The sequence below is a fragment of the Eupeodes corollae genome, chromosome 1 (genome assembly GCF_945859685.1).
Source record: "Eupeodes corollae chromosome 1, idEupCoro1.1, whole genome shotgun sequence".
NCBI lineage: Eukaryota > Metazoa > Arthropoda > Insecta > Diptera > Syrphidae > Eupeodes > Eupeodes corollae.
In genome coordinates, this window is record NC_079147.1 from 104,915,743 (window position 1) to 104,933,619 (window position 17,877).

Below are 17,877 nucleotides of genomic sequence, written 5' to 3' on the forward strand. Positions count from 1 at the left end.
CACCAACATAAACGACACAAATAAAGTAGAGAGCCTTTTATCTTTAAAGTCTAATGCTTCTGGCGTTGATGAGATTCATCCCATATTTTTAAAAGTTATTTTGCCGATTCTCTTACCATACATAACTCATATTTTTAATTACATTCTTACAACAAGTGAATATCCTCCTCAATGGAAACTTGCAAAAGCCATCCCTATCCCAAAAAATTCAAAAATGGATGATTTTAGGCCCATATCCATTTTGCCTTACATCTCAAAAGTTTTTGAAAAATTGGTACAAAGACAAATTAATGCGTATTTAAGTCGTACGAATCTATTAACGCCAAACCAATCTGGTTTCCTTAAGAGGCATAGCTGTATTACCTCGCTCATAAATGTGACAGAAGATTTGCGACAATCGATGGATGAAGACAAAATCTCGTTTCTAGGTTTACTAAACTTTTCGAAGGCATCCGATTCCGTAGAGTTCTCTGTTCTGTGCAACAAACTTCATAATGAGTTTAGTTTCTCATCCAATGCTGTAGATTTAATCAAATCTTACTTGAGTGGAAGAAAACAAGCAGTTGATATAAATACAAATTTATCTGAGTTTTTGTCAACTACTAGGGGAGTTCCACAAGGGTCAATTTTGGGTCCACTTTTGTTTTCATTGTACAGTAACGCACTTCCTAGTATTGTAAAGTACTGTAAAATCTGTATGTACGCCGACGATGTGCAGTTGTACCTTAGTTGCAGGGTCGGTCTCATTGAACATCATGTAGCTTGTATAAACGAAGATTTGGAGAATATTTCACGTCGGTCTCAATCTCATGGCCTCCTATTAAACCCTTTGAAATCAAACTGTCTCGTTATTTCACGGAAACCATTAGACTTATCCTACTTTCCATTGGTATTCCTTAACAATACTCCAATTATATACTCTGAGACAGCTAGAAATCTGGGTATTCTTTTTAATCGCTGCTTGACGTGGGATATTCATATAAACTCAGTCATAGGAAAAACGTATGGTGCTTTACGTTCCCTTAAAACCTCTTAATCTTTTACCTCTATCAAAACTCGAATTATGCTGGTGAAAACATTAATAGTGCCAATTCTTATTTATGGGTGTGAAATATAAAGTTCGTGCAGTTTTGAAAGCAAGCGTAAATTAAATGTAGCTTTCAACAGCGCAGTTCGTTATATCATGTTTCAGAGTTTTCAGTTAAGCTTTTCAGCATGACATTTACAGGTTTCTGGAGCTTCGTACTCTACTTTTGTTTTTTGACATTTTACTAACGCATGAACCCCGCTATTTGTTTGAAAGAATACGAACACCTACTTCGAGTAGATCCGGACAACTCATACATCCGCGCCAATTTTTTATAAATAGTATTCGTCTTTGGAATAGTCTTCCACGCGATATTAAAAGTAGTGAAGATCCGCGAAGGATGAAGATAGAAATTAGAAATCATCTATTCGTGTGAGCATTAATTATGATAAGAATTAATGTAATTAGTTTTCTTCTTATTTTTCTTTGTTTTTCTTTGCTATAGAATAAATTGAAACTACTTTGAATTATTTTTTATACTACTTATAAAAATACTTATTTGTAATAATAGCTTTTCACTAGCTTATAAGATATTGTATCTTACTGTGTTAAGCAAACGATAATAAATTGTTAATTGTCTTGTTTATGCCCATTTCTATGGATTGGTATTATGTAGGAAGTTTTCCATTCGAAAAAAAACAACCCATGATGAAGTGAGTTATTAAAAAAGATGAATAATATTTTACAACAAGCGAAAGCACACTTTTTTAAAAGAAAAGTAGGAATTCCATAAAGGCCAACATTATTATCTTCGTTTCACTCATTTAATGCATTCTGTATTTCTGGTAAAGTTATCTTAAGTGTACTATGTTTATATTGCTAAGGATTGTTCATCAGAAATAATTAAGTTATCATTTGAATTAATTTAATTCGATTTAAAAAACTCAGAGAAAGCTGTCAGTCAGATTATTTAAAGTCGATCCTGAATAGTGCATACATTTTGGTATTCCATTAGATTTTCTTTTATTTCTTATAAAGTTCCAGAAATATTTGCTATTGGACTTAGGTTTAGATTCAATTTCATTGATATATGAAATTCTTCTCCAAATTTAAGTAATTTGTACGCAGATTGGAATTACATGGAGATTTTCGTGAAAGTTTGTATACTTTATTTTGTTTTATTATTTAAATTAATAAGCTGTCTGTTATACCAAGAAGGTTAAGATGTGTTAAAACATTTCATTTTAGGCACGTATAGATCAATACTCTCTTTTAGGTAGTTTAAGAAATTGTTATAGTATTCTGATAAATTTTGACATTCAATCGTGTCTGGTGGCAACGAAAAATTGTTAATATAAGTCGAAAAATTATATTTAATTCGATCTTGATTTGGTTTAGAAAAGTAAATAACATTGAATTCAAAAGTAAAAGCTACATGGTGAATTGAATTTGAAAAAACTAAGAAAATGGCTATTATTGACTAATACACAAAGTTTTTTATCTACAAATAACGAATTAAGTGTTCTTCCTAGACTGTTTTTATACTTGTTAATTTGAAATTAATCAAAAGAGGTAAAAGAGCCAACAGCTGAACATTCATTTTCAAGGCTTTTATTGTATGGAATAAGATTAAGATCATCTGAATCATAAATCCACTAAAGATTAGGCAGATTAAAATCACCAAAAATTATAACATGTTAATAGTTTTTTAGTTTAGAAAGATAAAAAATATAATTATTTATGTGTGCCTCATATAATTCTAACGAGCTATTGGGTGACATGTAGCTTAAAAATATAAAAACCTCTTTGGATATAATCCTGTTTCGGCTGGTAATTTTGTTTATTATCTGTCTTTTAGTTCTCTAACATCAACATACAAAAAACGATGAAGTGCATTTGCGATAAAACCGTAAGAGTTACTTTCTTAGTTGTAAATTGAACGGCGTTATTCTTCATAACAATATTTTGTGTGTCCAATTTTGTTCTTGCTACAAATTTGTATTTTAGTTAACTGGATATTAACAAAGAAGAAACAATATTTTCCAGAAATATTGAAAATCTATAGTGCAATGTTATTATTTTATCCGCAGAAAATGAGCTTCGTGAATAAAATTAACGGTACTTTTATAAAATACTAGAATAATACTGGACATTGGAAATTTTGATAGTAAATTCAAAAATGTCTTTTTTTATAAATCAAAAAAATGGACAAAACATTTTTAACTTTAAAGTTTTCCGAAAAAAAATGATATTACCTATGTATGTACGTATATAATATTTTAAAATATCAAAGAATTACGTTTTCGGCACTTGTTTAAATTTTAAGAAAAATCGAAAGGATCCTTTAAAAAAAATACTAATTGAAAGTTGGTAAAAATTGATTTTCGAACGAAAATTTTGGCGACAATTAAAGACATTACGTCATTCAAACTAATTGTATCTAAAAATATAATATTTTTTTTTATTTAGTTACATTGTTAAAAAACTTCAATCATCAATACAATATTTGGTATTAACAGGTGTTCGACTGGAATATCTCGAGAATAAATCAAAACATCCTATGCATGATATTTTTCTTAACCTAAGATACATTTCTTTGAAAAAACAACCAATATTTTTTGTAAGAACTACGCATTTAAAAACAAATTCTACTAAAACAAATTAAGTGTCGCAGTATTCTGTTGAGAGCTAGGGCCTAGTGGCTTACAACTCTCAACCATTTTTGTGCGAGTAACAGTTTTAAGCTGAATTCGAACGACTAATTTGAGAAAACACTTTTCATGACAAGAATTACTCTTGGGGGATTTGCCATTTCAGTACCAGTGAATAAAACTTTATATGGCACAGGTAGGGTTAGAACCCAAGGTCTCTGGCATGGCAGTCTAACGCACTAACCATCACCCCAAGGGTACTAAAAAAAATCTACTAAAATTAGTATAAATTCGTTTTCGACTAAAAATACTGGGAATAAGAAATATTTTTGCTAACTTATACTTACTATTTTAGAAAATCCCAATTGAAAAGTTGTTTACAAAGAAAAGACCAAAACCTACAAAAATAAGCTAAAAGCTGATAAAAACAGCTTTCGACTCAAGTGTCTTTAGAAAAATAGAAAGACATCTGATTCCAACTTTTTGAATCTTACATGAAATGTAGTTATTATTAGTTTGTTGAACTTTTAGAAATAACGAGAGTTTGGCACCAGTGGGAAGTTATCACTGTGGGTTGTATCTCAGCGTCTTTTTTCGTAACTGTTACTTTGGAATTTAAGAATAGACGCCTGTTTCGTTGTATTTCTTATTATAATTTTAAAATGTTTCATCCGCTCTGATTGGCCTTTAATAAAGTGAAATTAAACTTCATATCTATATTTTTCGGTTAGTTTTGAACACAAGAAAGCTCCTATATATTTAAAACTTTGTCTGTGAACTTATTAACTAATTCATATGTATACTATTTACTGCAAATATTCGTACTACCCCATAACAACTAAAACTCCTCCAAATATTGAACCAAAAATCTATAAATTTGTATTTACTGACCTAGATTGCAGAAGCATCAGATTTAAAAAATGCTCATTTACCTTTTGACAAACTGATCCAAAAACAAAAAACAAGCAAGACCTCATTACCAACAAAAGACAAAATGCTATACTCGCTCCATAAATTAAATCTTTAAAAGAAATGTACGTAATGTGACACACGGCACAATATTACTTTTTTATCTGAGCTTAAACCAAATATGCCATTTAAAAAAAAAAATAAAAAACAACACAGAACCCAAACGCAAAACCAGAAAAATAATAATAAATACAAAAATAAAAATATTCTGATTTCTTTTTATTGTGTCGACTTAATTCTTTTTTTGTTTTTATTGTTAAGTTCTTATATTTTATTTATGTTTTTTTTTTTTTTTTTAAACAGGGTGTGGTGAACCAAATGACGAGACACGTATCGTAGGTGGATCAAACAGTGGCACCAACGAGTATCCATGGATGGCACGTCTGAGCTATTTCAATAGGTTCTATTGTGGAGGAACTCTCATCAACGATCGATATGTCTTGACTGCTGCTCATTGCATTAAAGGGTAAGTAAACTATAACTATTTCAGATTCACAGTATATGGTATAGTAATATATATAGTTTGCCCTACTTATCATCACATCAAATTTCATAAGCCCGACAGAGTCTAGCCTTAAAAGATATCTACACTTATAAGGAACATATTTGTGGGGGCATATAAGTTAATTGGTATTCAGTGTAAGTCGAAAATCTGTTCCAAAGTGCCAAACGTGGCCGTTTAATCGGAATTCCAGGAATTACACAAAACGAAGGAATCTTAAAGATCTTCATTTGCACTCATTTAAGGTCAAAAACATGATGAAGTTAATAAAAGCTTATAATGAAGGGATAAGTAGTGTAAATGCTCAGAGTGAAGATAGTTTGAAATTTTGTGGGGCAATTTAGCTAAGTAGATAATAATAGTTACAAGGATTTTTTAAAGGGATGGACTTTTGTAAGGGGTGTTTATAATTTGTTTGATTTTGTTACCTAAAATTAAACATGCTATGTTTTCTTGTTTGATGTACTCGTATTGCTTTAGATTTTAATAAAAAGGAATAATTATTGCTAAAAAAATAAAACATTTCTTTACAGCAGTTAAGTTATTTTTAAGTTTTTATTTAAATATAGACATTAATTACTTTGCAACTTACTTTGACAAGGACTTAGAAAATAATTGCATCATTTTACAAACTTACTTACTTAATATAACGCTACAGTACGGGCGGACCTGGTTCTCAACAACCATGCGTATCCATCCAGCTCGGTCTAGCTAGCTATCTCCAGTTTCCCACGCAAAGTTGTTTGAGGTCCTCTCCCACTTGTGTGCAACACCTGAGCCTTCCGGGCTGGAGCGATAATGTCTTTTCGCTCTACATGACCCAGCCATCTTAATCGTTCGTCTTATATTCCTTTAGCCAAGTCAGTGACGATGTACAGCCCGTAAAGTTCGTCGTTTTATCTTCCACTCCACTCTCTATCTATACATACGTCTTTCTTTCGCAGGGTCCAGGCCTTCGCGCTATTATTGAGAACAGCTGGCTGCGATGAGTGCCTCAAAGTTGGTGATTTTGGGTCCTCCAGAGAGGACTTTACTACTTTAATACCTTTTTAATCCAAAAATGCAAGCGTTATTCTCCAATAAAATCCTTAACTACCTCAAAGTTATAGCTGTCCATGGTGACGGTTTGTCCAAAACGTCGTAGTTCATTGTCCTTTTTTGATGACAGCATAAGCTTGGACTTGCATATTGACCACTAAATCAATCTTCTTTGCTTCCGTTGTAATGCTCAAAAACTCATCTTTGACATCACCACGGTTTGATTTTCCAATTATGTCAATATCATCGAAGTATCCTAGTAATTCGATGGACCTTTGTAAGATTGTGCCTCTTGAGTCGAAGTTTGAGTTTTTCACAATCCTTTCTAGAACGATGTTGAAGGAGTCACATGAAGATTCATACCTTTTCTTAAACTTTTTTTTGACATCAAACGCATCGGTGAGATCTTTTCCGATCTTGATATACCAGCGTGCATTCTCCATGCATGCTTTCTTCTGAACCTATTTTGTCCCTCTCCCCTCTTCTGCTCGTAGACCTCACAAGCAGTTCTTCTTCTTTGAAGTGCCGTTTAGTAGCCTGTTGCTTAGCTACTTGATGTTGCTGGCATTCGCCTTTAATACGGGGGTTTCTTTGTGGTGACCGTGTGGAACCTAGCACTTTAGAATTGACATCTCTAATGGCTGTAAGACAATGTTGAAACTGGTTTTCACAGCTTAATAAAGGCTGCATAGGATTTTTAATAGGTTGTTGAATACTTGATCGGAAGAGTGCATGACATTCTCTTGTGTTTGTAGCGATCTAACGTCGAATCTTCTCACAGTACTTCCTTGTTTAGGCTTGGATCGGGATATAAGCTGCCGAACCTTGGCTACAACGAGATAGTGGTCCGAGTCAATGTTGGCCCCTCGGAATGTTCGGACATCCTGTATACTGGAGAAGTATAGTATCCCGCGTCGAATGCAATGCGGTCAAACTGGTTGACAATGGATCGATCAGGAGATATCCTTGTCCACTTGAAGATATCAAGATGTGTGAACTGCGTAGTAGCAACTAAACGGTGATTTTTTAAGAGCTTGAAAACTTTAAAAAAAAAAACGCATAAAATTTGCAAAATCTCATCGATTCTTTATTTGAAACGTTAGATTGGTCCATGACATTTACTTTTTGAAGATAATTTTATTTAAATGTTGACCGCGGCTGCGTCTTAGGTGGTCCATTCGGAAAGTCCAATTTTGGGTAACTTTTTCGAGCATTTCGGCCGGAATAGCCCGAATTTCTTCGGAAATGTTGTCTTCCAAAGCTGGAATAGTTGCTGGCTTATTTGTGTAGACTTTAGACTTGACGTAGTCCCACAAAAAATGGTCTAAAGGCGTCAAATCGCATGATCTTGGTGGCCAACTTACCGGTCCATTCCTTGAGATGAATTGTTCTCCGAAGTTTTCCCTCAAAATGGCCATAGAATCGCGAGCTGTGTGGCATGTAGCGCCATCTTGTTGAAACCACATGTCAACCAAGTTCAGTTCTTCCATTTTTGGCAACAAAAAGTTTGTTAGCATTGAACGATAGCGATCGCCATTCACCGTAACGTTGCGTCCAACAGCATCTTTGAAAAAATACGGTCCAATGATTCCACCAGCGTACAAACCACACCAAAAAGTGCATTTTTCGGGATGCATGGGCAGTTCTTGAACGGCTTCTGGTTGCTCTTCACTCCAAATGCGGCAATTTTGCTTATTTACGTAGCTATTCAACCAGAAATGAGCCTCATCGCTGAACAAAATTTGTCGATAAAAAAGCGGATTTTCTGCCAACTTTTCTAGGGCCCATTCACTGAAAATTCGACGTTGTGGCAGATCGTTCGGCTTCAGTTCTTGCACGAGCTGTATTTTATACGGTTTTAAACCAAGATCTTTGTGTAAAATCTTCCATGTGGTCGAATAACACAAACCCAATTGCTGCGAACGGCGACGAATCGACATTTCACGGTCTTCAGCAACACTCTCAGAAACAGACGCAATATTCTCTTCTGTACGCACTTTACGCATTCGTGTGGTTGGTTTAATGTCCAATAAAGTAAACTGAGTACGAAACTTGGTCACAATCGCATTAATTGTTTGCTCACTTGGTCGATTATGTAGACCATAAATCGGACGTAAAGCGCGAAACACATTTCGAACTGAATTTTGATTTTGGTAATACAATTCAATGATTTGCAAGCGTTGCTCGTTAGTAAGTCTATTCATGATGAAATGTCAAAGCATACTGAGCATCTTTCTCTTTGACACCATGTCTGAAATCCCGCGTGATCTGTCAAATACTAATGCATGAAAATCCTAACCTCAAAAAAATCACCCTTTAGAACACCTCGCCCGCAGTGAAATCTATCAGCCTGAATCAGTAGTCGGAGGTGCTGTCACGCAGGCTGTATCTCTGATATCCCGATTGAGTCATGTCTTCTCTTTATAGCTTAGTGTTAAAATCTCCTAAAACAATTTGTATGTCATAGCCAGGGCACTGCTCATATGTCTTGTCCAAGAGTTCGAAAAATATTTCTTTGACGTCTTCATCTGTATTCTCTTTCAGGGCATGTACTCATATGTACGCCATACTGTTGAAACTCTAGACTTTTTACTTGCTTTTAGATTCAACCACAAATCCACACCCGAGTAGACTATTTCATTGTTTTCGGTAACAGTCACCGCAGTTTTTTCCAGCCTTCTTCGATGGCGGTTATATCTGCATTACATCAGTTAAGGGGTTCCGCTAACTGTTCGGCTGTACGTGCCCTAAAATTTCACGTACAAATCCGTAGTTCGCTGTCCTTATATCGTTTGTTTGTTTGTTGGTGCTTCGCAACTAGAATATTTTTACGTTTTCAGTATAACTTAGTAAACTCCAACATTCACACTACTGAATTTCTTTGTTGTATAACACTTTTTATTTTTAACTCATGGCTTGTATATTTTTATGGGTGGATACCACGGCCTTAAATCGCAGTAAAAGGGGTTTTAAAAATCAATATTGTTTCTACAAAAAGGTAGTTCATAGTTTCAAAACTTGGGTGAAGACTTCGATTTAAATTTTAGGATAAAAAATGTGGAAATGTGACTTCTTCATTATTTAACAATGATTAAGGCGAACAATAGTTAAAAGAAAAAACACCCTTTAAACAAAACCACTTCCACATGCAACACAATAAGCTTTCATGTCAAAATGAGACCAAAGTTCACTTAATAATTATTTTTCGTTCGAATAATATACATTGTACATAATGTAGGACATTTATTAACACATCCGGATTAATGTTCTTATTTCAATTAATTCTTCGCAATATAAGCTCATGTTTCCGTTTTAATTGTATAAAAAGAAACTACATACTCGTACAACTTATAAGTTATGTTACTTTCGTTTTTATTTTAACGATCCAGATACTCGGATATAAAATTGTTTTGTGCAATTAATTTTTGTCAACATCAATAAAAACGGACATTAAATAAAAAATGTTCACGATTAAGCGCCAGACCGTTATTGTTGTTGTATTTTCGGATAATATACTCGTTTTATGTTTCAATGAAAGTTTGACTGCATGATTCATATATATATTTATGTAACTTCAATATAATACGTGCGTGAAGAAGGTATACCTTTTCAGCTCGCCGTACATAAATGGCGATAAGATAAAGCCTACTTATAATTTTTGAATTGAACAATCGTACTTTGTTTTTCTTTTTGGCTTACTTTCGGATTGTTTTTGTCAAGACGAAATGTAAATTAACTTGGCCACACATGATGTTATAGTTACAAATATTTATTATTATTTGGTTTGTTTTTAATTTCATTTTATGTCCGTGGATATTTGAAGTTTTCATAAGAGAATTATAAAAAAAACTATTAACAAATAAATAAAACAAAAAGTGGTTTTACTTACTTTTCCAATCGGTTAAGAGATGTCTTGAAAACGCCTTGAATGTTGAATCTATAAAATAAATATATCCAAACTAAATTATACTTTTTTCAATGATTAAGTGTTTTTAATTGGAATCTTTCGAACCAACGAGAATCGAATAGTTCTAGTATTGCCAACTATATTCTTATGAACTGTAACTCGAAAGTAAAATTCAAAACAAGGCAAAATCGAAAATAATCACTCTACATCAAATGTGCTAACGAGCGAAGTTATTTTGTTGTCAAAGTCTAAGGGTATTTACCGATCTAATGAATATTTAGTAGTCACAAATCTTAAAAAAAAAAATTAATATTAAAATCAAAACTTAAGAAAGTATTTTTGACATGCTTTTCTGTGCAAGTCCAGCGTTCTTGTCACCACCGATTTGGTTTTGGTAACCTCCTGTTGCCAAAAACTTCAATGCTGCTGGTATCTTAAGGGGTTCATCCCATGTAACAGCCTTTTTTTAAGGAATTTTTAGGATTTTTTTTACGACCGAAATAGATACAACTTTTTTAAGTTTATTATCATTTATTTACATTTTAATTAAAAATATTGTAAAGAACACGAGTAACACCGGTGTGAACAACTTCACCTCGAAAAAATGGGCTCGCACGATTCCGGCTGATTGGCTTATCTAAAACAAAAATTAACTAAATATTTTTTAACTATTCTATCCTATATCAGACCGCATCTATCTTAAAAGAGGAAAGCGTCTGGTGAAATGAAGGATAGAACGCCCTAAAAATTAAATTGTTGGTCGAAGACATAGCTCTTGCAATGTGACCTCGAAAGAGTTTTATCACGAAATTGTCAATTCTGTTGATTCGAGCCAAGTTGTATAGAACCTCGTTGGAATAGTAATATACATAAGAAGATTCCGCTGTTCGATATAAGCCGGTACAGCGTCGTAAACACTGCCGCTCGAACACCCGAAACTTCTCCATCAGGGAAGGGGCAACGTTGAACCAAACAGGACAACCGTAAACGATCATCGGCCGTATGAGGGCCATGTAGCAAATTACCTTAACTCTGGGGTCAAGCCGACTGCTAAAAAACAGCCGTTTCGTCAGAGCGAAGGCTCCTCTGGCCCTGGTCAGAGCAGCATTTATATGTCTGTCGAAATATAAATACTGATCTAACCAGATACCGAGGTACTTCACTACACTTTTGCTCGCTAATGGCTGCCCGTGCAAATCAACGATGACCATCTTACGCCTATTCTTACACGTATCCCTCGTGGCCCTAGCCAACGGAGTCCGGAACAGAATTTTCTCCGACTTCTGGACATTTATTTTCAGTTTCCAGTCGTCGCAATATCGCTGAATCTTGTCGAAATCACGCTGCAAAAGAATTCTAATAACCTCAACCTTTCGGGCCGTTCTGTACGCAATAAGATCGTCGGCGTACGCAATTGCCTTTGTAAGACTACCTATCAGATCGCTGGTGTAAATGCTGAAGAGAATCGGCGAATTAAGCGCTCCCTGTTGAAGGCCATTTTTAATTAAGAATGTTGTGGTAGAAGGTACATTGCCACTTTTAACAACAAACTTTCTTCCGTTAAGAATATCATAAAGTATATACAGCAATGAGACTTGTCAGTAAGCCACTCTTGTGCCTGTGTAGTGCTTCGATAGTCGCTTTTCTGTAAGCGTCCATTTGGTCCCGTTCTTTGTTCTTTCTTATTGTCCGTTCCATTGTTCGTTTTATTGTTTCGTCCATCTGTTGTAAATGTTGGTCAATTTCTGTATTTGTTAATTGTTAGAGTGCGTTGCAACATATTCCTCCAACTCCACGCATTCGTTCGGAATCTGCACTAAAGCAGCCAGTGCGCAGTGATCACTGTCGTCTGCAGACGCCACCTCCACTGAGCTACCGATGAGTTATATCAAACCGTTTCAACTTGCCAACTTTATATTTAACTAACACACTTGGACCTGTTTTACTTGAAAATAAAATAAAAATAGCACTTCTTCACTGGTTGGAAGTCAAATAACGACTGATGGAATGAACTATCATCAAATGAATATACCGAAAATTGGCTTGCCGTCGATAGTTCAACCAACCAACCCATCAAATTTCAAGTCGTACGGTCAAGCCGTTTTTGAGATACGATGGAGGAAAGTTTGAAAAACTCGTTTAAAGTTTTAAGTCATCTTAACTATGAAAATATCAACTTACCTTTCAATCGGCGATGCATAGTCCATAGAGTATTCCTTCCTCTTCTTCTTGAAAGTCTTTCAAAGATTGTTTAGCTCTTGATTGTTCAGCTCTTGAATCAATTCTGGCTTGTTTAACTTCATCACTTGCGCGCCACTCAGAACATGAGATTCGCTTTCATCACGTTTCTCAACATAAGTATGGGCTTTGCGGCCTTTAGTGCATTCCATAACCGACATTACTTTCAAATTACCTTCAAAACCTTCATTATAGATTTCCTGAATAACTTTATCAATAAGTTTACCTGGTCCTTTTAACAGCCCGAAGTCGTATCTTTAAAAAGACTTTGAAGTTATCAGTGTGTGTCGCATCCCAGACTCTTTCATAAAATTTAAATTTAAGTCTCTAACCTAACCATATCTCTTCTGACTCTTGAGCTATAGACGACGAAAAAAACGTCGCGAATGTACGGACGTAGGGACGTTCGAACTAACGTACACACGCTAGCACAAACATCTTTCTAAAAATCTTTTATTTCGACTCTAGGGACATTGAAACGTTGAGAAATGGCAAAATTTTCAATTTGACAAATCGGCCCAACTAATAACTTCCTATGAGAAGTTAAAAATTGACTGCGCGATATCAAACATGTATAGATGGACGGGTCAAAAATAAAACGACTTGAAAAACAGTAATTGATTCTATTAGATAGATAGCTTGTAGTCTTTTTAATCATAAAATTGAAAAGTAAGATATTATAGTACGTATTGGTAGAATTGATCTAATAACAGTTAGTCCTCTGAGCGACGCATACATCTTTGACACAACCTTATCGACGTATGAATTCCAAGATTAATTATTAGTTTTTGACTTGTGTAACATAATCAATTGTAGAATTATTTATAATAACGAAAATAGAGTTTTCAGATTGAGTTTTTTATTCGATATTGGAAGAGCTTATGTTTTTTCAGGAGCCCGTTGTTGGGCAAACAATCATATATAAACTGTGTATATCAATGTACGTTTTTACTATTGCATCCTTAATCATGCTCTAAGGAAAACTAATATATAACTGAACATCTTCAGCGTAGATATGGTATTGACATTAGGACAAAACAGAAGGCAGATCATTATAAAACAACGCAAACATAAAAGGCCCAAGGATTGATCCTTGTGGTACACCAGTATGAACATAATTGAACGAAGACAAATTACGATTACAAGATACGGTTTGCAGACGATTGATGAAATAATTCGTTAATTTTTTGTCTAAAGCATGTCGAATGCTATTGGAAACATTAAGCAAACCTGAAACGCAAAATTGTCCAGGCCGGAATCCTGCCTCTAGAGGAGTCAAAAGTTAATATTTTTTTTTTTTTTAATTTTCTACTCATAAGAGTTTCAAAAGCCGATTTCATGAGGACCGATTTGAGCTAAACCTATTATTAAAATGTTGTATTTCGCAAATTTGTTCAAGATCCTTAAAAGATTACGCGATCGTTTAAACTCGCAAAAACATTTCTGGCCAACCCAAAACATCTCTAACGACGGTATGAAACATATCTTGCCTTAATTGCATTAACTATATCAAGAGACATCCAGGGCCAAAAATGCGACTTTTAAGTGGAACATGTTTATTAAAAAGTTATATCTCAAAAACCTGATGTAATTCATTAATTTTGAAGTCAGATTTGAATTAAGGCCAACAAAACCTATTCGAAAAGTGCAATATTATTATGCCAGCAAAAAAACCTCACCAACCAGTGTAATTTTATATATCTACTTTATTAACCTCCCTTTTCACTTTCCGTAAAAAGTTATTGCAATCCGGTTTTTCAAATTCAAAATCTTCACATTTCAATACATTTTAAGGTCCCTACAACCAAAATGAAATGTTTTTAGAGAAATGACGTGTGTGCATGTGTACGTATATTCGTGCGTCCGTGCGTTGGGGATAACTTTTTTCGTTGGCATTATCTGAAAAACCGTCAGAGACATTGACATCAAACGCTGACAGTTTTATAAAGTTAAAAGTTACATTTGCATTTAAACACATTAAACTATACTTTTCGTGCGCTTTATTTTAGTTTTCAATGTGTTAGAGGACATTTTACATATTAGCGTTTATATTGACCACGATTATTGAGTGTTTTCTTGCATTTACATTTCTTTTACGAGCTCAACATGTTTCACCATATTTAATAATCAAAAAAAAAAAAGAATTCAAACAAAAACACAAAAACGGTTAAACCGACCTAAGAACATATTGTGATAGTTAGTAAATGAAAAACCGGAAAAACCGTAAAAGTTGTTTTGGTAAAAGTACTTTCCTAAAAACTGTTTCTTTACAATCCTTTTAACTTACTTACTTAACGTGGTGCTACAGTCCTGTGCTTCTGCACCGTATAGCCGGACAGGGATGATGAGGGTCTTATATAGTGACATTTTGGTCTCTCAAGAGAGGACTATACCACTCAATTGCTTTCTTAGCCCAAAGAAACAGCGGTTAGCAAGAGTCATTCTGCGTTTGATCTCAGCGCTGGTGTTGTTTTCTGCGTTTACAGCGGAGCTTAGGTACATGAACTCCTTGGCTACCTCAAAGTTACGTATGTCGATGGTGACGTTTTGACCAAGACGTCGCTGTTGTATGTCCTTTCTTGACGACAGCATGTACTTTGTTTTGCCTTCATTAACCGTTAAACCCATTTTTGCCATCTCTGCCTCAATCGATTATGTCAATGTCATCAGCATATGCCAGTAATTGGACAGACTTTTGATAGATAGTGCCTCTAGTGTTGACGTGCGAGCTATGCACTATTCTTTCAAGCACGTTGTTAAAAATATCGCATAACAGGGCATTGCCTTGTCTAAATCCTTTTTGACAAGTTGTTTCCAACCTTTATGGAGCAGCGTGAATTCTCCATGGTCATCCTGCACAAACGGACGAGTTTGGCAGGGATGCCAAAACTAGACATGGCTCTATACAGCTCGTCCCTGTATATGCTGTCATATGCGGCCTTGAAATCGATGAAAAGATGGTGGGTGTCGATTTGTGGTGCTTGGGTTTTTTCCACGGTCTGCCGCAATGTGAATATTTAATCGACTGTGGACTTTCCTGGTCTAAAACCTCACTGATAAGGACCTATCAGGTTGTTGACGATGGGCTTTAGACGTTCACATATTACGGCAGAAAAGATTTTATAGGCGATGTTAAGTAGACTGATTCCTCTATAGTTGGTGCAGTTTAGAGGGTCTCCTTTTTTCAGGATCGAGCAAACAATACTAAGGTTCCATTCATCGGGCACGCTTTCTTCCGACCATATCTTACAGATATGTTGGTGCAGGCTCCTAACCAACTTATCTACAGCTGCTTTAAAGAGCTCGACATTCAAGCCATCCGCTCCAGCGGCTTTGTTAGACTTCAGCTTAGATATGCAATCTTCACTTCGTCTAAGTCGGGAGGACGGGATTGTTGGCTTTCGGTCGTCTATGTTGGATGGATCATCCTGCCTTCAGCATTGACTGCGGTTTCACTATGATGTTTCCACTTTCGTCTTTGACAATCCTTTTTAACTGTTTTTAAACAAAGATTGCAAGTCAAAAAAAAGAAAGAATAATTTCAAATAACACAAATCTTAAACGAAACCCAATAACTCACAAAAAAACACAATTTTATTTCGAAAAAGTCAGAATATTAAATTCAAATCTTGAAATAATTATCCACTTCAACGAAAACAAACAGATTGTTTTTTAAATTTTATCTTTAAAATGTCAGAACTTTAAACGAGCAAAAAATATTCCTGCACACATTTTAACTAGAAATATGTTATGTCTCAAAATAGTTAATTTTACAACCTTACTAAACTTAACCTCAACATGTAAACTTTCTGTTTACTTTTACAATGTCATCTCCCACCACAACAACAACTTTCAATATTGAAATCCTTTATGTCAATAGCATTTGGATAACTCAAACAAAACTTCAATTTTAACTTTTTTCCAGGTTCATGTGGTTCATGATTAAGGTCACATTCGGAGAACACGACCGATGCAGTGACGCCATTCGCCCTGAAACTCGATTTGTGTTGCGTGCCTTCAGCCAGAAGTTCAGTTTCTCGAATTTCGACAATGACATAGCACTCCTGCGGCTGAATGACCGTGTTCCTATAACAAGCTTCATTCGACCAATATGTCTGCCAACAGTTGAAGGTAAGCAAATTCGCATCGTGTAATCAGGGATACAACAAAATAAGTTCATTATTCAATTTTGTGTGTCACTAAAAGATGTAAACTACGTGGGAACAAAGGCCATGGCAACCGGATGGGGAACACTCAAGGAAGACGGAAAACCATCCTGTTTGCTGCAGGAAGTCGAAGTGCCTGTTATTGCCAACGACATTTGTGTCAAAGATACAAACTACACTCAGAAGATGATCACACAGAACATGATGTGCGCTGGTTATCCGGGCGTTGGAAAACGAGACTCGTGTCAGGTTAGATAAACTATTCAGAAACCTTTGAATGATTTAAATGATTAAATGATTTTTAATGGATTTGCTTTAGGGTGATTCTGGTGGTCCACTGGTGGCGTTAAGACCAGACAAACGTTATGAACAAATCGGAATCGTGTCCTGGGGCAACGGATGTGCTCGACCTCATTATCCCGGTGTTTATACGAGAGTAACGAAATATCTCAAATGGATAAATGAAAATTCGAGAGATGGATGCTTTTGCAATGAATGATGAAACGATGATTTTGATGATGATGATGAGGATGATGATGGTGCCCTATATAAATAAATATTGATAAGGATTTAAGATTTTTGTTTAAGTGATTCTAGTTAAAAACGTGGATAATTATGAAGTATATAGAATTAAGCATAAATTATGTGTTTATTTATGTCTTATATGTGTAATAATTAAGCTAAGGTAATAATTTTAAAATTATTTACTATGTTTTTATGTACTGTAAATTATCTAGTATTTTACGATTTACCTTAATAATAATAAAACAAAAAAGTAAGTCTTCTTTTTTTTAACGAAATTAAAATTAGTTTTATTTACATCTTATAACATTTTATGTAAGTCGTCTTTAAAATAAATTCGGGAGTATCAATATTTAACATTTTAAAAAGTTCAAAGAAAATAGTTTATAAAAATATTTTTACTGAATATTTATGGAAAAACATAAATGACTTAGCTCATAACTTTTCAGAAAAATAAAGAAACTGGGATAAAAGTCTTATGAAGATTTAGAAATGAAAACTTTCCATAATTAACACTCAAAATCACTTTTGAGTTCGTTGCATCTGCCCCTTTTAAAAACATTGTTAGCATGTAGTTAACTTGTTTATGTTTGATTATGCTTTGTATAAGTTTAGCTCAACTAATGAAGATCCTTCAGGAACTAATATGTAACTACAGATTGAGTAAACAATAAAATGTTAAGAGTAAGTTTTTTGAAAATTATCATTTCATAATTTTATTTTAAGGAAATCACATTCAAAATGCATACAAAAAAAAAACGAACAATAATTTAATTGGATTTTTCATCTGGTTTAGAAAGTAACCAATTAACAAGGATATATCCTGTTTTTTAAATAAAAGCGTTGCAAAACTTTTT

The 17,877-nt window shown here is 34.5% G+C and overlaps 1 protein-coding gene across 1 annotated transcript in view; it reads left to right on the forward strand.

Annotated features, from left to right (window-relative positions):
- The window catches only part of LOC129943185 (venom protease-like), a 40,126-nt gene extending 22,836 nt beyond the window's left edge, over window positions 1-17,290 (forward strand). The window contains exons 2-5 of the mRNA XM_056052466.1: window positions 4,951-5,113; window positions 16,258-16,463; window positions 16,539-16,747; window positions 16,818-17,290. Coding sequence (XP_055908441.1) covers window positions 4,951-5,113; window positions 16,258-16,463; window positions 16,539-16,747; window positions 16,818-16,997 — 758 coding nt within the window. The 3' untranslated portion in view covers window positions 16,998-17,290. The remainder of the gene's footprint in view (window positions 1-4,950; window positions 5,114-16,257; window positions 16,464-16,538; window positions 16,748-16,817) is intronic.
- The last annotated feature ends 587 nt before the right edge of the window (window positions 17,291-17,877 follow it).